The sequence below is a fragment of the Triturus cristatus genome, chromosome 12 (assembly GCF_964204655.1).
Source record: "Triturus cristatus chromosome 12, aTriCri1.1, whole genome shotgun sequence".
In the NCBI taxonomy this organism is placed as follows: domain Eukaryota; kingdom Metazoa; phylum Chordata; class Amphibia; order Caudata; family Salamandridae; genus Triturus; species Triturus cristatus.
In genome coordinates this window covers 584,628,066-584,653,047 of record NC_140595.1, presented here as the reverse complement: position 1 = coordinate 584,653,047, position 24,982 = coordinate 584,628,066, and the positions used below count along the sequence as shown (strand labels likewise).

The 24,982-nt window shown below is 44.4% G+C and overlaps 1 protein-coding gene across 1 annotated transcript in view; it reads left to right on the top strand.

Annotated features, from left to right (window-relative positions):
• LOC146776319 (polycystin-1-like protein 3) overlaps nucleotides 1-24,982 on the top strand; it is a 729,731-nt gene that overhangs the window by 276,487 nt on the left and 428,262 nt on the right. The window contains exon 17 of the mRNA XM_085639623.1: nucleotides 19,954-20,146. Within this exon, the coding sequence (XP_085495749.1) occupies nucleotides 19,954-20,146 (193 nt within the window). The remainder of the gene's footprint in view (nucleotides 1-19,953; nucleotides 20,147-24,982) is intronic.

Below are 24,982 nucleotides of genomic sequence, written 5' to 3'. Positions count from 1 at the left end.
TGCTAAAGGTTTCAATCACGCACTTGGAGATGGAAATTGCGGATGGCATGTTTGCTTCACTAATTTTATTCAGCCTTTTTTAAACATGGTTCATGACAAATATATACTGCAATGTGAACATACTGAACATCGATAAACAATCTATGAATTTTGCCGTCTTTACGAAACCTTTTAAATGTTCAAAATGCACTCGTAAAACATGGACTCTGTAATTGGTGGACTATGGACCAAACGAGTAGTCCAACCTGGGCTAAAAAAGCATGTGACCCCCCTAAAACTGTTTGATGGATGCCTACCTGTGATCAAGGCTGGAAGGTAAAGCCGAAACGTGTAAAGACCAGGGCAAGTGATTCATAGCAAAATTACCAGCTTGTATCCAGTCTTTGGAATAAAGTGCTTGCAATTAATTTCACACTGGAGTCATTGCCTTTCTGTGAAAGGGATGTGGGGTGATAAATAACAGGACTCTTCGTTGCTGCACGACAAAGCCGGCCTGTCAGGGTCTCTTTAAATGAGGAAGTTGGGTGATGGAGTTATGTCAAGGAAGCCTGACTCGCCTGCCTCTCTCTACAAAGTAAACAGGACTGTACCCAAGATAAAATGTAAGAAGAGGTGGGCAAGGAATGCAAGCAGGATATTTTATTCTGCTTGCTGGTGCGAAAGGTTCCAATCACGCACTTGGAGATGGAAATTGCGGATGCCATGTTTGCTTCACTAATTTTATTCAGCGCATTTTTAAACATGGTCCATGACAAATATTTACTGTAAATTGAACATTTTAAACATCGATAAACAATCTACAAATTTTGCAGTCTTCAAGAAATCTTTTATATGTTTAAAATGCACTCGTCAAACATGGACACTGTAATTGGTGGAGTATGGACCAATCAGGAAGCCCAACCTGGGCCAAAAAAGCACGTGACCCCTAAAACTGTCTGATGGACGCCTACCTGTTATCAATGCTGGAAGGTAAAGCCGAAATGAGTAAGGACTAGGGCGAGTGATTCATAGCAAAATTGCCAGCTTGTCTCCAATATCTGGAATAAAGTGTTCGAAATTCCTTTCACCCGGGAGTCGTCGCCTTTCTGTGAAAGGGATGTGTCGATATATATATATATATATGTAGGACTTGGCCCTTTTTCCCTCAGTTGTTTTCATTTTTCGTGTTGCCACAGATTCAGGGAACCATTTTAGCTACCCCTGAAACTTCTGTCTGAGGGCCTGAAGCACAAAATGGTGGCCTCCCATGACATCACCAGCATCCACTGGAACCTACCAGCACCTTCCAGAACCTTCCAGGAGATTCCAGAACTGTGTGACAGTTGGAAACCGTTTAGAATGTTGGGAGGATAAGAGAGGCAGTTGGCAGTTGGAGCTGGCAGTTGGCACCTGACTGGTGAAGAGAGAGGAGCACAACAGTGAAGGAGGAAGGAGTGAAGCAGCAGGGGTGGAAACTTGTGCCTGGAGTGGGGTCCATAAACCCACCCTTGATACTTGTCCCTACTGATGGATCCCAGCCTATAGCCCTGTGTGGGAAGAAGTCAGAAGAAAACCATCCTAAGGACCTGGACAGCAGGAACAGGCCTTAGAACCAAGAAAGCAGCAAGATTCTGACCTGAGAACTGGTTTCCCTGGAGCCTGGCGTCGAGTAGCCGAAGACCTGGAGCCCGAGGTGAAGAAGCGGCGCTGACTGAGGTAGCAGACGTCGTACCCGGAGCCGCCTGAGGTCGTAAGAGGGCGCCGGCGGAGGTCGAGAGGAATACCAAGGGTCGAGAGGGAGGTGAAACCGAGGTCGAGCGAGCGGCGTCATCGGAGGAGTGAAGTCCGCCCTCCGGAGTCGTCGGAGACCGAGGTAGAGGAGCACCGGAGGTCGGGAGTGAGGATCGCACTCCGGAGTCGCCCGGAACCTGTAAGGAGGAACACCGGAGGTCGGGGGTGAGGATCGCACCCCGGAGTCGCCGGAAGTCGACAGCGAGGCCAGGCCGGCCGACGTCATCGGAGCCGAGAGCGCCATCGGACCGGAGCCGCCCGAAGTCGACATCGTGTGGAGACTGCCCGACGCCGTCGAATCGGAGGTCGAGATCGAACCGAGGCCACCGACATCGGACCGGAACCGCCTACCGGCGTCGTCAAAGAACTGACAGTGTGCCGAGGCCGCCGAGACCGAACCGGAACCGCCTCACGGCGTCGACACGACTCCAGCGGCGCCGGAACATCAGAAAAGGGCAGTAAGTGGAGTAGAGGGCGCCTAAGGCCCTGTGGAGACCTGAGAGACTACTCTAAGGGGCTAGGGAGGTGCTGAAACCCACCTGACTGTGCCTAGGGTGAACTGGGACTGACCTAGAGAGGTTGTGTGGAGAAGGGAAGCCAGGGCATTGGAATTTCCCCCCTTTTTATCTACCTCAGTTTAGGCCTCAGCCTTTGCCTCAGCCAGGGAGTAGCCCCCCCTCAAGCCTTCCACACCCTACAAGCTGTACCTGGGCCAAATCAGCCCTTAAGGATTGAAGTGTCATCTGATTCCTAAAGTGTACTGTGTACTTCTAATTATTTATTGGGGATACTGTATTTATTAAGTTCTTGTCTATTTATTGCTGCACTGAATTTATAGGTCCACAGGACTTGTTGGTGTACAGTATTTATTGGTACAGTATTTATTGGTACAGTATTTATTACCTCAAAGTATTTAATTGTCTGTATATATTGCACTTGTATTTATGCCCTGTTATTTATGATCACCCCTATTTATTTCAGAGAACAGCAAATATTTATTTGACCTGCACTATTTAAAATGTATATACTGTGATTGTTATTTATTTTCCCAATCAGCAACTAAGAGAAGAAAGATAAAGAAAGCATATTTTCATAATTTTTACGGTGTAGAGTCGTTTTTGGAACGGATGCACGCATGGTTATTGTATGGGTATATTGTATGCTTAGCACTGCGCCTGTTTCCCGACCACTCGAGCCAAGCTACCCCGTTGTGTCGGGAAGGTCCACCACCACCCTGCGGAGTGGGAGTGGGCTGTTTCCAACATAAATTGGTGGCAGCGGTGGGATAGAGCTGTGCCTACATATACTCAACAATAACTGTGGGTAGTCCATAGGCCTACACCGGGAGTTTTCTCAAAAGCGGCCTTCCTAATTGTGAGTTTTTGTTTTTTCCAAATTTACTCTGGTGGTGGGAGGAGGTATTATTGAAGGTACCCCCCTGCATTGTTACTGCACAAAACCTGTCCTCTAACCTGAGTGGGCAAGATGGAGTTTGTACTAGAAAATCTAGACACGTACACTGTGGCCCAAGTCAGGAAGTTAACAGACCGGAGGGAGAAAAGACAGCTCGCATGGGACTTAGCAAGGCTGGAGAAAGAGATGGAGGAGAAAAGGAGGGCGCACGAGCTTTGGATGAAGGAGATGAAGCTGCGTGCCCTCCAGATGAGTGTGTCCAGCGAGGACACTGGTGGCAGCATACCAGAAGCTTCACAGGAGCTAGAAGTATATTTACCCCAGGAAGACATCACCAGGGTGTCTGAGGAGGCATTGGGGTGTGAACCTGAAGGGGGTAGTGCAGGGATCTTCCAACCCAGCGAGGTGAGAGAAGTGGCAGATAGCCCAGCTAGGTCCCAGGGAGAGAGGGTTGTAGGGCCTCACGACCTATCTGTAGGAAGGCGTGAGACGGGGAGGTGTCCCGAGGTGCCCCAACCGAAGTCTCAGGGCCTGGAGAGTTCCGCAAGGGAGCCCCAGGTTGGGAGCCTAGGCTGTCCCGAAGTGCCATCCAGTGCAGGGGAGCCCCTAGTGTCAGGAGGACCCAGGGCGACTGTAACCAGCGCGCCTGAGGTTCTGGGGTTGGCTCAGTTTCAGGGTTTAGGTCCTGGGCTGGGATGCCAGGCTCAGGGGTTGCCTGACCTGGCGGGTGGGGCCTCGGTTAACCGGGTCCCCCCGAAATTGACTTCCAGGGGTACTTTTCCCGTTAGGAGGGTGCTGAAATCTGGAAGGGGGTGCAGGGGGAGGAAGGTCTCGCCTCGGGCACCGACTCAGCCTAAGGGTTTAGACCCTAGGTTGAAGGATCAGTTGAGGGGTCAAGGCCCTAGACTAAGGAGGAAGTGTTGGTCTGAGGGTGCCTCGCAGGGAAGGATGAAGAACCCCAGAAGGAGAGTTAGGGGGAGGAGAGCCTCGCCCCTGAAGGCTGGTCAGCCTAAGGGTGTGAAACCCAGGAGGAAGGACCAGAGGCAGTTTAGGACTGCAAGGAGGAGGACCGGAGTGGTCAACGGGCACTACAGGCCTGGGGCTACTGCCCCCCACTCCGCGAGATCACCCGGGCCAAAGACATCTGGATGGTCCAGGGGCCGGTCCTGGCCACAACTAGCTAGGGAACCCCCGTGGGGTGGTTTTGTTGGTCCAGGGAGGTTAGTTAGGGAACCATGGGGTTCCAGAGCGGAGGAGAACTTGCGGGTGCTCCTGCCGTTGCGGGCCTGCGTCCACCTTTTCTCGCCCCAAGCAGGGAAGACCATCAAGGCATTGATCGGTCTACCCTGGCTTTTGGCTGGAAGGGGGTTGTGTAGGACTTGGCCCTTTTTCCCTCAGTTGTTTTCATTTTTCGTGTTGCCACAGATTCAGGGAACCATTTTAGCTACCCCTGAAACTTCTGTCTGAGGGCCTGAAGCACAAAATGGTGGCCTCCCATGACATCACCAGCATCCACTGGAACCTACCAGCACCTTCCAGAACCTTCCAGGAGATTCCAGAACTGTGTGACAGTTGGAAACCGTTTAGAATGTTGGGAGGATAAGAGAGGCAGTTGGCAGTTGGAGCTGGCAGTTGGCACCTGACTGGTGAAGAGAGAGGAGCACAACAGTGAAGGAGGAAGGAGTGAAGCAGCAGGGGTGGAAACTTGTGCCTGGAGTGGGGTCCATAAACCCACCCTTGATACTTGTCCCTACTGATGGATCCCAGCCTATAGCCCTGTGTGGGAAGAAGTCAGAAGAAAACCATCCTAAGGACCTGGACAGCAGGAACAGGCCTTAGAACCAAGAAAGCAGCAAGATTCTGACCTGAGAACTGGTTTCCCTGGAGCCTGGCGTCGAGTAGCCGAAGACCTGGAGCCCGAGGTGAAGAAGCGGCGCTGACTGAGGTAGCAGACGTCGTACCCGGAGCCGCCTGAGGTCGTAAGAGGGCGCCGGCGGAGGTCGAGAGGAATACCAAGGGTCGAGAGGGAGGTGAAACCGAGGTCGAGCGAGCGGCGTCATCGGAGGAGTGAAGTCCGCCCTCCGGAGTCGTCGGAGACCGAGGTAGAGGAGCACCGGAGGTCGGGAGTGAGGATCGCACTCCGGAGTCGCCCGGAACCTGTAAGGAGGAACACCGGAGGTCGGGGGTGAGGATCGCACCCCGGAGTCGCCGGAAGTCGACAGCGAGGCCAGGCCGGCCGACGTCATCGGAGCCGAGAGCGCCATCGGACCGGAGCCGCCCGAAGTCGACATCGTGTGGAGACTGCCCGACGCCGTCGAATCGGAGGTCGAGATCGAACCGAGGCCACCGACATCGGACCGGAACCGCCTACCGGCGTCGTCAAAGAACTGACAGTGTGCCGAGGCCGCCGAGACCGAACCGGAACCGCCTCACGGCGTCGACACGACTCCAGCGGCGCCGGAACATCAGAAAAGGGCAGTAAGTGGAGTAGAGGGCGCCTAAGGCCCTGTGGAGACCTGAGAGACTACTCTAAGGGGCTAGGGAGGTGCTGAAACCCACCTGACTGTGCCTAGGGTGAACTGGGACTGACCTAGAGAGGTTGTGTGGAGAAGGGAAGCCAGGGCATTGGAATTTCCCCCCTTTTTATCTACCTCAGTTTAGGCCTCAGCCTTTGCCTCAGCCAGGGAGTAGCCCCCCCTCAAGCCTTCCACACCCTACAAGCTGTACCTGGGCCAAATCAGCCCTTAAGGATTGAAGTGTCATCTGATTCCTAAAGTGTACTGTGTACTTCTAATTATTTATTGGGGATACTGTATTTATTAAGTTCTTGTCTATTTATTGCTGCACTGAATTTATAGGTTCACAGGACTTGTTGGTGTACAGTATTTATTGGTACAGTATTTATTGGTACAGTATTTATTACCTCAAAGTATTTAATTGTCTGTATATATTGCACTTGTATTTATGCCCTGTTATTTATGATCACCCCTATTTATTTCAGAGAACAGCAAATATTTATTTGACCTGCACTATTTAAAATGTATATACTGTGATTGTTATTTATTTTCCCAATCAGCAACTAAGAGAAGAAAGATAAAGAAAGCATATTTTCATAATTTTTACGGTGTAGAGTCGTTTTTGGAACGGATGCACGCATGGTTATTGTATGGGTATATTGTATGCTTAGCACTGCGCCTGTTTCCCGACCACTCGAGCCAAGCTACCCCGTTGTGTCGGGAAGGTCCACCACCACCCTGCGGAGTGGGAGTGGGCTGTTTCCAACAATATATATATATATATATATATATATATATATATATATATATATATATATATATATATATATATATATATATATATATATATATATATATATATATATATATATATATATCCATGAGTTCTGGGAGAGGTATCAGGCTGCAAAGAACCGCACTTGGAGTTTCAATCGAAACGAGCGGAGTAAACAAAGGGATACATTTCTTATCAGTATACTCATTCGCATATAAACACACAAAAAACGGAAAGACATCCGTGGAAGGAATTAATTTGTGTTAAAGGAAGCTAACGAACATCATATTCATTGGCAACAGTCAATAGCCCTGAAGCTCACAACACAGATAGAATAAGTGCAACAAATCCAGAAATCATGGAAAAACGGGAAGCAAAAAGGAACGAACTAATGGACACAATGTTCGAAGCTAATATCGAAGCATCAACTGAAACCCAAACCAAAACAATGGGTAAAACGGACAATAAAAGCAAACTACGAGCATGGGAAAAATTAAGCAGGAAGGAAATTAATAAGTCTTGGGAGTTAATTTCATTAAAAAAGTACATGGAAGTTCGAAGGGTACCACGTGGCTTAAGGATACTATTAATGCCCAGTAATCAAGACTCAACAAATGAATTACTACATGAATGGGGCGAATTTATTCTAAATGAATCCCTTGGTTTAATGAATATCTTGATTAAACATCTTGAAATCAGTTTAATAAAAATCAAGGAACAATTATGTGAAATGGAAAAAGAATTACAAACCTTGAAACTTACGCCCGAGATGGTTCAGTTTAAAGAGGAACTGGAAAGCCAAATTGAAAGACATGAAGAAACGATCAGAAAAAGGAAACAAACTAAATTCATACGGGACAAAAATGATTATTCAGATGGACACATATTTACTTTTGCCAGGAAATTTGATTTTTTCAAACAATTAAACAAATCCTCAGATATGATGGGTGCTACAAGCAGCTTGTCCTCATTGACATCAACCGAGGCAAGCGATGTGGAATTAGAAGGACCAGTGGATCCGTCAAAATTGTCTTTTTTAGGGGATATGCGCCTCGTATTGCAACAGAGGCAATGGGAGCAAAATCGTACAACCCAACAAAGTTACAGAGGCAGGGGAAGAGGACGAATTTGGAAATCCAGAAACCAAAGAGAAGAAGCAAAAGAAGTAAGCGAAACAACAGAAAAGATAGGGGCCCAAACAAGGAGCATGAGACAGAGAAAGAATTACTAAACACAACAATCCCTGCAGATGAATTGCAAGTAGTGAATCTTTCTCAAAGACAAATGACGGAGGCAGAGATTTCCCTATTAAAACGAGGCATAAATTTTTGCCCAACACAATCAACTGACATTTCACAATTAAGAATTGATTTTTATAAATATATCATTAAAATCAAATTGGCAAAAATCTTTCATGAGAATCTGAACACATGGAACACAAAAGAGACAGAGATGGATAAAACAGTGTCTACTCTAGCGGCAAAGGACTCAGAAAGCTACGTAACCTTACTGAACCTCAACGTGGAAAATGATGATGAGACCATCTCATTACAGGAAGCTTGTACCCAGTTAGGCGCCGGATTAAGTGAAAAGAAACAAAAATCTAAATATTATCCCCAATTAACTCCTGGAAACAAAGTGGATCTCTTTCAGGAAGCAGTTGTACAGGATTTACACAAAATGAAAACCTCGAAATACAGGGATAATTTATCAAAACCAGAAAGAGAAGCGCTCAAATGTCTAGCGCAAGACAATCAAATTGAAATAAAAATTGCTGACAAGGGCGGCAACATAGTCATTTGGGATCGCAATGCCTATGCAATGGAAGCACATCGCCAATTAAAAGACACAGAATATTATGAGAAACTCAAGCGGAATCCAACAGCTGAAATCAAAAGATGTTTAGATCAAAAACTTCTGTCTTGGGCTAGAAAGAAGTTACTGGATGAAGCTGAAGTTAAATATTTAACTGTTCAATTTCCCATAATTGCAACTATCTATTTCCTTCCCAAACTACACAAGGACTCCAAAAGACCACCGGGAAGACCAATTTTATCAACAAAGGGAACATTGTTGGAACCTTTAGCCAATTATATTGACTTTTTCCTAGCTCCCTTCGTATGTAATCTAAATTCTTACATCAAGGACACAACAAATCTTTTAATCAACCTGCAAAATACCCACTGGCAAGATAGCTACCATCTCATCACTATGGATGTCACAGCCCTTTATACAAATATTGAAAATGAAATGGGCTTAAAGGCATGTGAATTCTTTTTAAAAGAAAGAAACATTCATTACAATGATCACAACATCATGTTATTGGAAATGATTTCAATATGTTTGACGCAAAACATCTTTGTCTTTGGGGAGGAAATCTATCGCCAGAACATGGGTACGGCGATGGGTTTTTCCTTCAGCCCTAGCTATGCCTGCCTAGTGATGGGCTGGTGGGAGAAAGAAGTAGCCTGGCACCCACAAAATGATAAATATGTCAATAAAATCGTCATGTGGAATCGTTTTATAGACGATTTATTGATTATCTGGGATGGAAGCAAAGCGGAATTTGCTGAATATTTTCAGATCTTGAACTCAAGTACGGCCAAATTGAAATTCACTTTTGAGATCAACCAGGAGAGAGTGACCTTTCTAGATACTGATATCTATATAAAAAATGGCCAAATTCAAACTACTGTTCATCGCAAATCCACAGCAACCAATGCTACATTAGAAGCAACCAGCTTCCATCAACCGTCACTCATTGCCAGCATACCCTACGGGGAATTCTTGAGGCTTCGCAGGATATGTACGGAATACGAAGAATGGAAAAATCAGAGTCGTCTAACAGCAAAGAGATTTGAGTTGAGAAAGTATGACAAAACACTGATCAAAAGATGTTGGAAACGAGCAGATGTGAAACCGAGAGAAGATTGTTTGAAACCAAAGCAAGAGATCAAATTGGGTAAGGAACCCATTAGAATGATTTCAGACTTTTCGAATGACGCCAAACAAATCAGCAGTATACTACGAAAAAATTGGAAAATCTTGCAAATGGATGAAACAGTAAAAGAACTTGTTGGTAATCACCCAATGATCACGTATCGCAGAGCTCGTAACCTCAAAGATCGATTAGTTCATAGTCACTATAAAGGAAAAAAGGATGTTCATTGGCTAAAAACGACAGGTTTCATAAAATGTCAGAAATGTAAAGTGTGTGAGATTGCCAAACCTACAAAAGATGTCTGCTTAGCAAACGGCTCCAAATGGCAAATAAAACAGCTAATATCGTGCAAAAGTGAATTCACAATTTACATCATCGAATGCCCATGTAAAATGAAATACGTGGGCAGCACCACTTGTGAACTAAAAAAACGTATTTTGGAAAACACACGAGCGGTAACAAACAAAGACACATCCAATGCTGTGGCGAAACATATGGATCAATCACACACTAACAATTGGAAACTCCTAAAATTTTATGGAATTGAATCCATACCATTGACCATCAGAGGTGGTAACAGAGAGAAAATCTTACGCCAAAAGGAATCTCGTTACATCATTAAACTCAGAACATTAACACCTTATGGGCTCAACCAAAGTGAGGAATTATACAGCCACCTCTGAACTAAATGGACTCTCACTGATTTAAAACTTTGAATCTTTTGGAACCTTGTAGGGGTCTTTTGAAGTCTGTAATGCTTGGAACATGAATGGGAAATGTATTGATTATTCAATTGGTTATTTTCAAACATGCCCATGGTTACCTTTATTGCTGACCCGTGTGAATAATATAGGTGCCATTTTGTCAATCTGTTGGGAGACATAAATTTGAAAGACACAAGTATGATTGAAATACTTGATTGTCACACCCCACTGGAGGGGTATAAAAGAGGTTGATCAAAAACGGGAGGCAAAAAACCCCCCCTTTATCTTTTAAAAAATCTATTGGGCATCACATTAATTACGCACTTTTGTTAATTGAAAAACATTTACTGTGGCACAAATGGTTTGCAGAATATTGTTTTACACATACTATATTGAATGTGGTTTTCCTTTAATATTGTAAATGATTTCAGCATGCTGATAATGTCAAAAGCTGATGTTAATTTGATTTTGGGAACTACAAATCCCATAATGCACTTGAAGTCACATGACAGGAAATGCTCTTGTTTTTTCAAAAAACAGTTATGAAATACGTATGCAAACCAAGCCACAGTATCGTGAGCAAGGTCTTGAGGCAAGACCGAAACGCGTCGCTTTGTTTTGGGATTTGTTGTAAACTTTACATGGGCTGAAATAAAGAACAGAACCTGTATTTTTGCGGAGTGCGACCCTATTTTCTCTTGTTCAAGAGAGTTGGATATATATATATATATATTTTTTTTTCGGAATCAGATTTGGAAACAGACCATTCTGAGAGTGAGGGTGCAGGTGGTGGCAGGCCGGAACCGGTAACGAACCTCACAGAATCATTACAAGACAATCAAGTAAGGCCGGCAAATTTTTGCGACGAGTTTCAAGTCATCCAACAATCATGGAGGCAGAATACACAGAGGCCAAAACCCCCAGAAAGAGAGAAAGGAAAACAAGACGGGGGGAAAGAAGCACAAAAGGAACCGAGAAACAACAGTACACACCGAGAATAACGAGGAGCAGGAAAAAGAGGGGAGCATACTAGGCCCAGAGTCTGACTTAACGGTGGTCAATCTGTCACACAAAAAGCTGACCGACACACAAATACAGGTGTTAAAGAAAGGACTCACCTTTTGCCCAACGACTCAGTGGGACTATCCTCAAACGAGGATAGACCTTTATCAATTTATAAGAAAGTTGAAGTTACGAAAAATGTTCAGTGGTAGGCAAGTGCAACCAACTGTGATGACAGAGGAAGCCAATCCCGTATCCAGTTCATTGACAGTAGCTGATTTAACAACATTACAAACCATTAACACCTTGGCGGAAAATTTAACAGTGAGCCAGGAGGAAGTACAAGGTGGAGAACTAACCCTAATAAGGGAAATGGATCTGACGCAAATGAGTGGCAAGAGTCGCTTAAAAAGAAAATCAAAATTTATTCCTAAAACAGGATTTGATATGATTGACAGTTTTCAAATAATGGTCATCCAAGATCTCGATGAGCTGAGAACTGCACCCAATCACAAAGAGGTGAAATTACAGAATATATCCAAAAAACAACGTGAGGCCATCAAATCATTGCAGGAGGACAAATCCCTGGAAATCAAGCCTTCAGACAAAGGCAGTAATGTCGTCGTCCAAGACAAAGAACTGTATGAGCTGGAAGCCCTCAGACAACTCAGTGATGTGGACTGTTATAATAAAATTTCTAGACAGCAATATAATGAGAGTGTCTTAGAATTTTATCAGTTAATTAGTAAGTGGCGGGACAAGGGAATTTTACATCAAGATGAATTTGAATTCTTAAAAACTGAGCATCCCACTATCCCTACTTTTTACCACATCCCCAAATTGCACAAAAATGATAAGAATCCCCCTGGGAGACCTATCGTGTCTTCCAAAGGAAGCCTCTTAGAAAACACCTCAACTTTGATTGATACTGTACTGAGTCCCTTTGTTGGCAATTTAGTATCTTATGTTAAGGATACATCTGATTTTATTAAACAAATTGCCGACATACCATGGGAGGAGAACCACATGTTGGTAACCATGGATATAACTAGTCTATACACCAGTATCAATCATCAACAGGGCTTGGAAGCAGTCGAGACCTTTCTAAAAACAAGATCAATACAATACACTGAACACAACTTAATGATCATAGAGCTTATGACTTTTTGCTTATACAATAACATTTTCTTATTTGGCAACCAATTGTACATCCAGAAACAAGGTACCGCGATGGGCACGTGCTTCGCCCCCAGCTACGCGAATCTCTTCGTGGGCTGGTGGGAGAAGCACGTGGCCTGGTACGGGGCAAATTAGCCCTGGATGAATAAGATCGCCGTCTGGATCAGGTACATTGACGATATTTTTATCGTCTGGAAAGGGTCGCAACAAGAATTCCTAAGATATCTAGACCTCCTGAATCATAACATTTACAACTTACATTTTACTAGTAACATAAGTGATTCAGAAGTGGCCTTTCTAGATCTACTGGTATATGTGAGTGAGGGACAACTTATGACAAAGTTATACCGGAAAGCAACCGCAGGTAATGCCACCTTACACTTTACCAGTCAACATCCAAGATGCCTGGTAAATAGCATCCCCTACGGGGAGTTATTGAGGATAAAACGCAACAGCACTTTAGATACTAACTATCAAAGATCCAAGAAAGAAGCCATCAAGCGCTTCAGTGTAAGAGGTTATCCAGTTAAAACACTGAAAGCAGCAGAAAGAAGAGCAGATGAGAAAGAAAGAAACCTGCTTTTAGTAAAGAAACAGGATGAGAAACAAGACGATACAACCAGGCTGATTTTGACGTTGTCGAAGAATTCTCCTCAAATTCGTCAAATTATCAACCGACATTGGAGCATTTTGAGGGCAGATATGGTCATTGGAAAACAATTGCCCCAACATCCCAGCATCACTTATAGGAGAAATACCTCTCTTCAGGACCTATTAGTGCACAGTCATTTTGATAAGAGCATGAAAGGCAGAAATGAAATTAGAGGGTTTTTCCCCTGCCTTAAATGCAAAGCTTGCAGGAACAGTAAGAAGATTAAAGGATACAAGGTCCCAGGCAGAACAACTGAAAAATTAATCCTTAAGTTTCTAAACTGCAACTCTGACTTTGTAGTATACTGTCTGAGCTGTCCCTGCAACCTACTGTACATTGGAAGCACAGTGCATCCCGCAAAAAAGAGAGTGTTAGAGCACATGCGGGCTATCACCAATAACAACAAAAACTATCCAGTCGCACGCCACTTTGCTTTACATCACCAAAGTGATAGTCACCTACTGAGCTATTTTTACCTTGATCAAATTCCAGTGAGACAAAGAGGAGGCGATAGGGTGAAAAGATTGCGCCAGTTAGAATCTAGATATATTCTAGAACTGAGAACTATGCCACCCTCAGGTTTAAATAGCGAAGAGGGACTGTGGGTACATATAGGTTAATAATATAATAAGAACACATACAGGGGCAGAATTCTTGTTAAGTACATATATATATATATATATATATATATATATATATACTCATATATATATATATATATATATATTTCTTTTACTCTAACCTTTCCCTTCTCCCCTTCCTTTTCCTCCTTTCCTCTTTTCCTCCTTCAGCTAGTGCACGACATTACAAAAGTCTCGTTCTGCATGGAATAATATTTAATAAATATCAACTCTGCATGGAGCATAGGGAGGAATTATGTATTTTATCTTATTTGAAAATGAACTGAAACAGAAGATGGAACGCTAATTTAATTTAATTTGACTTATCATAATACTGTAAAGCTAACTGTACCTCCATGTTTGTCTTCTTCTTTCTTCAAATATAGTACATGTTGGTGTTTTATTAATGACATTATATCATATAGCCCTACCACTAAGAAAAAGGAGAAGAAAATGTCATTCAGGGCTTAATAACAATAATGTCAAAATATTGACACTAGAAACTGTAATTACAGTGGTTAACAACATCATGTAAAAGATTGGTAACAACCTCATGTTAATAATTGATAATGACTACTTTTTCTCGGTTGAAAACGTTAGTGGTCTTGGGACTATATGTTGGCTATTGGTCATGAGCAACTCCAAGATGGCCACTATGGCTACAATCTATAAACATAGTGGTCCTTCATTCATGTTTATTGAAACATTGGAGTCTTCTTTCTATGTCTCTAAACACCCGTGTATTTAAGGCAATATTTGTAAATTGAACTCTGACATTGAAAAAGGTCGCGAAGACCGAAACCGGTTTGTCAGCATGGTGGAATAAAGCTTTTTTGAAATCCATTGGCTCGGAGTGCGTTACCAGTCTTAGAAGGCTAAGACGTTCCTTGTTCGAATATATATATATATATATATATATATATTACCTACTGGCGGTCGCCAGTAGGTAGTTATAGTTAGGACCACGTTTCCATAGGAAATCCGCAACATTCTATTTTGAATAACTTTGGCGCCGGTTGACGAATCCTCGCGAATTTTTCAAAATAGGTGGGGCGCTACGCTCCGCTCCTACCCTGAAAGTCTCGGGGGGATTCGTCAAGCGGGGGCTGAGATAAAAGGGGGTCCCAAAACGCGTTTTTCCCATGCATTTTTCCATAGGACCTTTAGACACAGCTACAGCCCGAACGGCTGAACAGAATTACTTGAAATTTGGCAGAGAGGTAGTCCTCAGGTCAAGGAAGTGCCTTTTGTAGGTTTGGTGTAAATCTGTTCAGTAGATTCTGAGAAAATAGCCTTTAAATCAATATATATATCTGAGCCAGCTTACGGTGCGCTTACGGTGCGCTTACCGTACGCGTACGGTGGCGTGCGCGAGCGCGATTCTGATTGGCCCTTAGATCTTAGTAAACATTCGAATCGGTCGAAACCAGGAAGCGGCGGCCGCCATTTTCTCTCTCGCACTCTGACAGGGGGTTGAAAAACAAAGTGCAAATCATGTAAAGGGGCTGTTTACACAGCTCCCAAGCACCTAGCCATGTCGAGGGAGTCCCCAACGATCCCCCAAGTGAAAAAAGGCAATTTTAATTTTTTCTAAAATTTCGCCGATTACGCTTACCGTACGCGTACGGTAAGACATAATAATAAAAAAAAAAAAATATCCACATTCTCCCCACCCCGTGTGCAAAAGGTGCCTGAAGGTCACCTTTTGTGCATGGCTCATCAGAGTTAAACAAAACATATATTTTACCTGTCACAACGATGCTCATCATATGACCTCCATGTGCGCACGTTGCGCGAAGCTCATCGTGCGTTCATGGCCCATCTAGCGTAACGTGGGCACGCGGTGCGCGAAGCGCACCGTGCGCCCACGGAACGAACTGCGTTGAGTGGGCGCGCACGCCACAAATGGCGTAAAGTAACTTAGCATTTAAAAAACCGTACAAATTCACTGAAAAAACCATAGGTTTCACACACGTTATAGTTAGGAATTAGCATTTAAAAAACCTTGCAAATTCACTGAAAAAACCATAGGTTTCACACATGTTATATTTAGCTGGACATTTTACTGATAAAAAACCAATGAAATTCCCCCGTTATAGTTACTGTAGGCAACTATAACTCACGCGACCGTAATCCTCTGCTGATGACATATGTGTCTTTATGAAAAAAAAATATTTGTAATATATGTATAGCTAAAATTTAATGGAAGAAGACATGGGCAAATAAGTGTCTAAATACAGTATTAGCATCAGCAGAGGATTGCGGTCGCGTGAGTTATAGTTGCCTACAGTAACTATAACGGGGGAATTTCATTGTTTTTTTATCAGTAAAATGTCCAGCTAACTATAACATGTGTGAAACCTATGGTTTTTTCAGTGAATATATATATATATATATATATATATATATATATATATATATATATATAGCCTATAACAGCAAATATGTTCTGAATAGTAGACTGTTTGTAGTACTAAAAGCTTCTTCTTAAAATTACATTACAGCATCTATAGCACAGAGGGTATATAGAGGCAAATCATATAGTTCCCTGTAATGATCACCACAAGGGTTATAGAAGTCTGTTTCCTCCTCAGTGAAGTTTCTCTTACTTTTGAGTGGGGCTGACTGCATACCAGAGGCTGGAGCTGTGGGGGAAGAGGGTGGAGCGTAGGATGTGGGCTATGCCTATGTACTTCCTTGATTATTGAGTCAGGTGTGAGGGTCACAGAGGACATGTGAATGCTGTTTCCCTATACCTTTTCATTCATAGTTTTCCATAGCAGAGGCGGAGATCTCTGCCTAAAAAATCCAGCTGTAAAGTTACTCATGGTAACTTTACAGTGATACTGCCTTGTGTAAAGGGGTGTAGACTCAAATCGAATCAAATTGTCTTTATTCGATCTTTCAAAGGCAGATCATAAAAGATACTCACGATAAAAACAAACTACATAGTAGACACACAAAAAATAACAACCACATATTTAAAAATGAAACAGTTCCTTGTACAAGTACAGGTATTGGGATAACAGTCCAAGAAATGAAGTTCCTAGTGCATCATGTCATATAGGTTAAAGACCACATTTTTTTTTTGGATAAATAATTTTATTGATTTTTAAGAGCACACAAAATAGCAGCATGACACATTTGATCATCTTTCCATGACACTTCGGAATACATTTGCATTGAATGGATACAAGTGAGCGCATCAGTTGTCAACCACAGCACATAAACCTTACATTCGCGCATACAGGGAGGTCTCAATCCTAATCAATTTAGTTGGTTCATCCATTTGACCCAGACCTTTTTGTGCTTATGGCATCCCTGGGCCTCGAATAGGGTTTTTTTCCAGCGCGGCGCATCAATCCACTTCCTGGCACCATTGGGTTACCTTTGGAGGTTTAGGCTGTGCCCATGTCGCTGTAATGCAAAAAGAACTTTTGATGGACAGAATGCAGAACAATGTCATATATTCACCCCAGTAGAGAGATCTGGGCCTAAATCCATCGTTTTTTTGCTCACCATGCCATTCCAGTTTGGACCCAGCCATATGCAAATCAGTCTTGACCCTGTGCCCAATGGGAATAGTCCAGCCCGAACTGCCAGGCCAGGTCCTCCCTGGACTGGAAACAAGCATCCTAGGACTGGTTTCGGGGTTTCACCCCTCTTCAGCCAGGATAGCTTGATTCAAGTGGCATGGAGAGCACGGGACTCACGTCTGAGCATACCCGTCCCACTCGGGGTGACAAATGCAAAAAGAACTTTTGATGGACAGAATGCAGAAGAATGTCATACATTCACCCCAGTACAGAGATCTGTGCCTAAATCCATTGTTGGTGAAACCCCAAAACCGGTCCTAGGATGCTTGTTTCCGGTCCAGGGAGGACCTGGCTTGGCAGTTCGGGCTGGACTGTTCCTATGAGGCACAGGGTCAAGACTGATTTGCATATAGCCAGGTCTAAACTGGGGTGGCATGGTGAGCAAAAGAACGATGGATTTAACCCAGATCTCTTGACTGGGGGTGAATGTTTTGATTTGTTCTGCATTCCGTCCATCAATTGTGTGTCTTTTGCATGTCGCTGTAATGTCACGTTTGGCTACTGTGATGACTGTCCCCAGGAATAGTTCGTCAGTTCAGGATCCATCTAGGCCGTCCATTTCTCCCAGGGTGAGTCATAAGGGATCCTGGGGAACCTGCCAGCCCAAGATATGTGTGAGTTCAGACTCTATTGCAGCCCAATATGAGGCCAGACAAGGCAGGTCCAGACCATGTGCTAAAAATCTGCTGGTTCCTGGCCACAGTGCGTGCAGCTTGGAGAGGGGCGCAAACCCGCTCTGTAAAGGCGTTCTGGGGTGAGATAGGCGGTGTGTAAGTAATATAGTTGGGTTAGGCGGAGTCTGGCTGAAGTTGTGACGGTTTTGGGGGTCATGAGGGCGTTGCGCCAATCCTCTTCTTCCAGAGGGCCCCAGACGACCACATTTTTACATGAAAAGCTAATTGTGTTGTTTTACATTGAATAAAGTGACAGTTCAAGAGTTCTGATTCCAGGGGCATCAACAGGGTGCCTAATGAATACAAATTGAAAGCAGTAACATACACTTAAAGGAATGCGGTCAATGATTATTTTAAAAAGAGAATATCAAAACAGCAAACTCCTTTTTTTAGCTAAAGTGCACTTCAGAAAACGAGCAACTGCATGACAGACATTAGTTGCAGTAAATAGAAGAGGGCCACTTTGCACTTAGAGAATTTGTGTCTGCGCAGTAATGATAATAACAATTTCCTAGTAAACGGCAGGTAAAATTGACAGAAGAAGACAAAATGTAAAATGGTTTGACTAGCTTGCTCATCACATGGACAAACAGCAACAGTGTCAGAAGAGTACTGTCCTATGGGAAAATATATCGACCAGCGAAAGGAACCCAGCCTAAATCTTGCCAACAGTGTTCTTTCATAAACGTTGGTCAGGTATAGCAAATACGTGGCAATTGTTGGAGTCGCTTGGATAATGCAATAATCTCTGACTGAGGGTTTGGCCATTTCCATTAGTTCCCTATTAATTTGTTTGTGCTTTCAAAAATGATCCTGGACCCACTTTCTGTTCTTTTTTTTTTTGGGATGAACTCAGGGTGCTCAAACGGGGAGGCACAGCCACGTGCCGAAAAGTAATTTTTAATATATTTTAACCATGGAATGGCCAAGCCACGGGCACAGAATAGTCAGTTTCTAATGACAGCTCATATGAATTCAGCTTCTTTGATGGACCAAATTGAGCACCAGAGAGCCAGGGGGGAGCATTGATGATACCTTGGATATACTCTATACCTAGCTCCAAGTGTAGGGAGAAATGTGGGGATGAGAGAGAAATGCCTAATAACTGGCGGTAGAATCTATTCTCCTCTATCTGCATCGCATGTGCATCCTCACAACCCCAGATACCCATTCCATACGTTAAAATCGGCAGCCATTTCCGATTGTATATCTATAGTATAGGAGCAATGGGCTTTATACCAATAGACATAGCAAGCTAGGAAGTAGTGCCTACAGCTTGAGTGTATCGGGATATTCTATTTTTAATACAGGTAAGCCAAGTGTACACTCATAAATTCTACTACTGGGCAGAGAATTCCACCTAGAATTGGACGGTACCTCCGGGTGGACATCTCCGCCCAGTCATAGGTGTAAACCTACATATGCTTAGATCTTCAACAACCACCAGTGCAAGGTTGTACTGTACAACTCAAGCATAACAGTTAGGCCCTCACTACAAGTGCAGATTGAATTCTGTTCCCTGAACAAGTGTTAGCACAGGGATCAGAATTACGACTTGCGTGATAATTATCATACCCTTGCAGTTTTTCCCCTGAAAGATTTTGGCAAAATCTGACATTTATCAGGGGAAGGGTGTGTAAAAAAGGCATACCATTCAGAATTTGCTGGGTTATATGCCAATATTGCTTATTATGCCTCATTTCCAAGTAGAAAACTCAAACATTTGGAAAATATCTCACACTGAGATAGCAGCATATACTACGTTATAAATACCCCATCTTATTCCAACGAACTTCTTAAAAGGACCTAAAAATCAACCAGTGGCAGTTGGGTATGTGCTTATTAATATGTGAATGACACTTACAAAAACTGAAGGCTGAGAGGGATTAATGTTTGCGCTTCCTCTGTAAATAGCATTAGCTGTGTGCAAAAGCAAAACATGTCTATAGCCAGTCCTAAATATAGAGGTGAGTTAGCCCCCTTAATCACGTGCTCAAGTGTGGACTTTCAGCAGTCAGTTTCAATATGGTGGATTGCTATGTGGCATAGTTCATATTGTGCTCTAGTCTAGATGCCGAAATGATGGCAGCACATTTTTTATGTCATTTCAGTGGTCAGTGCTCGACATCATCACTTCCTTTGTTACCTGAAGAGAGCACTAGAAATGCTGCAGTCAGATATCCAAAATGTAAGTCAAACCAGGCTGCAAATCCCTTCCAGATTGGCCCATATCAGCAGCCAGCTTGGGAAACTCACTGAGGACATTAGGAGCAAAACCCTGCTGCCGGATATTCCACCAACAAGGTAAAGAGTTTGCCCAAGGAACGTAATTTGAATGTTGACACACTGCTATGTTTGTGCTTTGGTACTAGTGCCTTTGCTGTCGTATGAAAATCTGCTCAGAATCGTACTTAGCAAACACAAGGAGATGATGGGCGGAGCGATGAAACTTTTCAGACACTCACCCTTAGTCACAGATCTGGGTTAAATCCATCATCATTCTTTAGCTCACTTCGCCACCTCAGTTTAGACCCAGCTATATGCAAATCAGTCTTGACCCTGTGCCTCATGGGAACAGTCCAGCCCGAACTGCCAAACCAGGTCTTCCCTGAACCGGAAACAAGCATCCTGGAACCGGTTTCTGGGTAACACCCTTCATCAGCCAGGCTAGCTTGAATCCAGTGGCAAAGTGAGCATGGGACCCATGTCTGGGCATACCCTGCCAACTTAGGGCGAACAAAGCAAACACAAGGAGATGATGGACGGAGCACTGAAACTTTTCAGATACCCACCCCCAGTCACAGATCTGGGTTGGATCCATCATCATTCTTTATTTCACTTCACCACCTCAGTTCAGACCCAGCTATATGCAAATCAGTCTTGACCCCTTGCCTCATGGGGACAGTCTAGCCCAAACTGCCAAGCTAGGTCTTCTCTGAGCCGGAAACAAGCATCCTTGGACCATTTCTGGCTAACAGCTTTCATCAGCCAAGCTAGCTTGAATCCAGTGGAAAAGTGAGCAAGGGACCAACGTCTGGGCATATCCTGCCAACTTAAGCCAAACAAAGCAAACACATGAGATGATGGATGGAGCGCTGAGACTTTTCAAACACTCACCCCCAGTCAAAGATCTGGGTTGAATCCATCATCATTCTTTAGCTCACTTTGCCACCTCAGTTCAGACCCAGCTATATGCAAATCAGTCTTGACCCTGTGCCTCATGGGACCAGTGAAGCCCGAACTGCCAAGCCAGGTCTTCCCTGAACCAAAAACAAGCATCCTGGGACCAGTTTCTGAGTAACACCCTTCATCAGTCAGGCTAGCTTGAATCCAGAGGCAAAGTGAGCAAGGGGCCCAAGTCTCGGCATACCCTGCCAACTTAGGTCGAACAAAGCAAACACAAGGAGATGATGGATGGCGCGCTGAAACTTTTCAGACCTTAATCCCCAGCCACAGATCTGGGTTGAATCCATCATCATTCTTTAGCTCACTTTGTCACCTCAGTTCAGACCCAGCTATATGAAAATCAGTCGTGACCCTGTGCCTCATGGGAACAGTCCAGCCCGAACTGCCAAGCCAGGGCTTCCCTGAACTGGAAACAAGCATCCTTGGACCGTTTTCTGGGTAACATTCATCATCAGCCAGGCTAGCTTGAATCCAGTGGCAAAGTGAGCAAGGGACCCACGTCTGGGCATATCCTGCAAACTTAAGGCGAACAAAACAAACATAAGGAGATGATGGACGGAGTGCTCAAACATTTCAGACACTCCCCCCCCAGTCACAGATCTGGGTTGAATCCATCATCATTCTTTAGCTCACTTCGCCACCTCAGTTCAGACCCAGCTATTTGCAACTCAGTCTTGACCCTCTGCCTCATGGGAACAGTCAAGCCCGAACTGCCAAGCCATGTCTTCCCTGAACCGGAAACAAGCATCCTGGGCCCTGGTTTCAGCCAAGCTAGCTTAAATCCAGTGGCAAAGTGACTGGTGAAGACTGATTTGCATATGGCTGGGTCCCAACTGGGGTGTCCTAGTGGGCAAAAGAACGATGGATTTAACTCAGATCTCTGGAGAATGTTTGAGTCATTCAGGATTCCGTCTATCATTTGTTGCAGTTACACCTTCTGCCCTAAGTGGGACGGGTATGCCCAGACATGGGTCCCTTGCTCACTGTGCCACTGGATGCAAGCTAGCCTGGCTGATGAAGGGTGACATGCCCTGAAACCGGTCCCAGGATGCTTGTTTCAGGTCCAGAGAGTATCTGGCTTGGCAGTTTGGTCTGGACTGTTGCCATGAGGCACAGGGTCAAGACTGATTTGCATATGGCTGGGTCCAAACTGGGGTGGTGTAGTGGGCAAACAAACAATGGATTTACCCCAGATCTCTTGACTTGGGGAGAATTTTTGAATCATTGAACATTCCATCCATCATTTGTTGCAGTTACACTTTTCGCCCTATGAGGGACGGGTATGCCCAGATGTGGATCCCTTGCTCACTGTGCCACTGGATTCAAGCTAGCCTGGCTGATGAAGGGTGACATACCCTGAAACCAGTCCCAGGATGCTTGTTTCAGGTCCAGGGAGGACCTGGCTTGGCAGTTCAGTCTGGACAGTTCCCATGAGGCACAGGGTCTAGACTGATTTGCATATGGCTGGGTCCAAACTGGGGTGGCGTAGGGGGCAAAAGAACAATGGATTTAACCCAGGTCTCTTGACTGGGGGCGAATGTTTGAAACATTCAGCATTCCATCCATCATTTGTTGCAGTTACACTTTTCGGCCTATGTGGGACGGGTATTCCCAGACATGGGTGCCTTGCTCACTGTGCCACTCGATTCAAGCTTGTATGGCTGATGAAGGGTGATATACCCTGAAACCGGTCCCAGGATGCTTGTTTACGGTCCAGGGAGGACCTGGCTTGGCAGTTCAGTCTGGACTGTTCCCATGAGACACAGGGACAAGACTGACTTGCATATGGCTGGGTCCAAACTGGGGTTGCGTAGTGGGCAAAAGAACAATGTATTTAACCCAGATCTCTTGACTGGGGGAGAATGTTTGAATCATTCAGCATTCTGTCCATCATTTGTTGCAGTTACACAGAAACATTCTTAGGCATGGGCAAATTGGGCTCTGGCCCAGGGCCCCTACCTCTGTAGTGGCCCCATCATTAAGCTTTCGGGACAGTTCCAGAGTGTTCAGAGATTTAAAATAATCAGTTTGTTTTTGAGCCATCCCAGACTGTCCAGTCTGCACAACACCCACCTGAGAGATAGTGGTAGATAAAGGAAAACGCCTACCAGATTCTGGATAGATTTAGCAAGTGCTTTAACCTTCCCAACTACACAGGTCTTTGCCTGTATGCTGCATGTGCCACATACTGTGCAGTGAATATTGGTATTGTGGGCTCCCTCTGTGGCTGCATCGTCCTTGTGGAGCTGCTGCCAGACTGGTGCCATAATAGCCTACTGTCACCTAACTCAGAATACCAGTCCAATGCAGCGCAATAAACAAAAGCAGCCATCCGCACCATATGTCCGAACGGTGCTGATAGACTAGCTACATCACACATTGTGGATAGATGGGTTAGATCACTGGTCCATCTGCTTATCTAGTATTGGATCTTCCATAGATTCACATACTTGATTCATTCCCCGTTGTCAAAGTGGGAGTTCCACGGTATCATAGTAAAGCAGTGTGTATCACTGCTATACTGGCAATAGGCCCTCAGTTTAATAACCGATCTATGTCCTTTAAAACAAACTTGAACTATAACCAATCAGGTGCTAGGACCCTCTAGAACACCCCTAAGAGAGGCTGAGTCCCTCAGATTTTCACCACATGTCATATATGAAGGGTGTCTCCCTGATCTCTGCTCAGTTTATTTCTTCAAGCAAGATATTCAGAACTACTTCTACTTCTACAATGTCTGAGGCTTAAGGCCTTTTCCAACCCTAAAAGACCTGTTGGGCAGTGCTTAATTTGATCCAGAGGTTTCCGGGGCTAAGCACCGCCACTTAATTGGTTTCCGGTGCTCGGCACCGGCACCTAAATGTCAACATCATACAACGAACAGTCTACCACATGGTGGTGCTGCTCATCTAATTTAGAGATGAGCAGAACAATGGTTATTTAGGAATACAATATACATTAAAATTGTAAATACCTGCTTCCCCAGCCATTCCTTTAGCTTTGGGGAACCTGAAATAATCTGAACTGTCGCATTTAAATGCGAGAGAGGTGATTAGTAGTTGTTTTGGCAGCGATGACAAGGGCGATGGGTGGTGCAAGCTGCAGCGGCCTCCTGGTCAGAGACCTGGTACTTAATATTTTACAAATTAAGCACTACTGTTGGGAGACAAGATTGCATGTGGCTGACCCACATAAGGCCTGTCTTTATTGCCTCTACCCTCAACACAAGGTAAAGGAGTGGAAAAGTTGTCGTATATTTTCCTCCTAGACCTTGAGGAACAGGGAGGGAAGGCTTGTCTCATTGCTTCAAAAGTCAAAATTTCAGAGGTCATCTTCTGAGGAAGATAGCTATGCCTCTTCAAAGTCTTGCAAAATATTAGGATCCCAGGCTGGGACCTCTGAGGAGAGCAGAAAATCCCTTAAAACATTCCACTAGAAAGAAAGGACACTAAAAATGGGCAACAGAAACAATTCTCCTCACAAACAGAACTGTCTGAGTCAACTATACCTTCTAACAAGGCCAGAGATCATCCTCAGTCTTCCTCTTCAGATCTGTTGACAACAAGGCATACATTTTCTCTCTCAGCCCCGTCGACAGCACGACCACTGTCAACCGCAAGATCGTCGACAACGACTGTGACTACTGTTTCATCGTTGAGACTGTCAACCACTAGGACAACAAAAGCAGCCATAGATGCTCTCATCCCATCGACGAAGATTATAGCGTCAACGAAGTCATCCATGACCCCTTTGATGACAATCCTGTCAACAATACCACCGTTGACGAAGACCCCATCACTGTCGACTTCGTTGATGATGTTCTGTTGACCATGATTTAGTCGACAATTTCTCTGTAGACGATGACTCCATCCCTGTCGAGAACAATTTCATCTACAAAGGGCACATTGTCCACAAAGCATAAAACCTACGTTGCTCTGACGATGACACCACCGT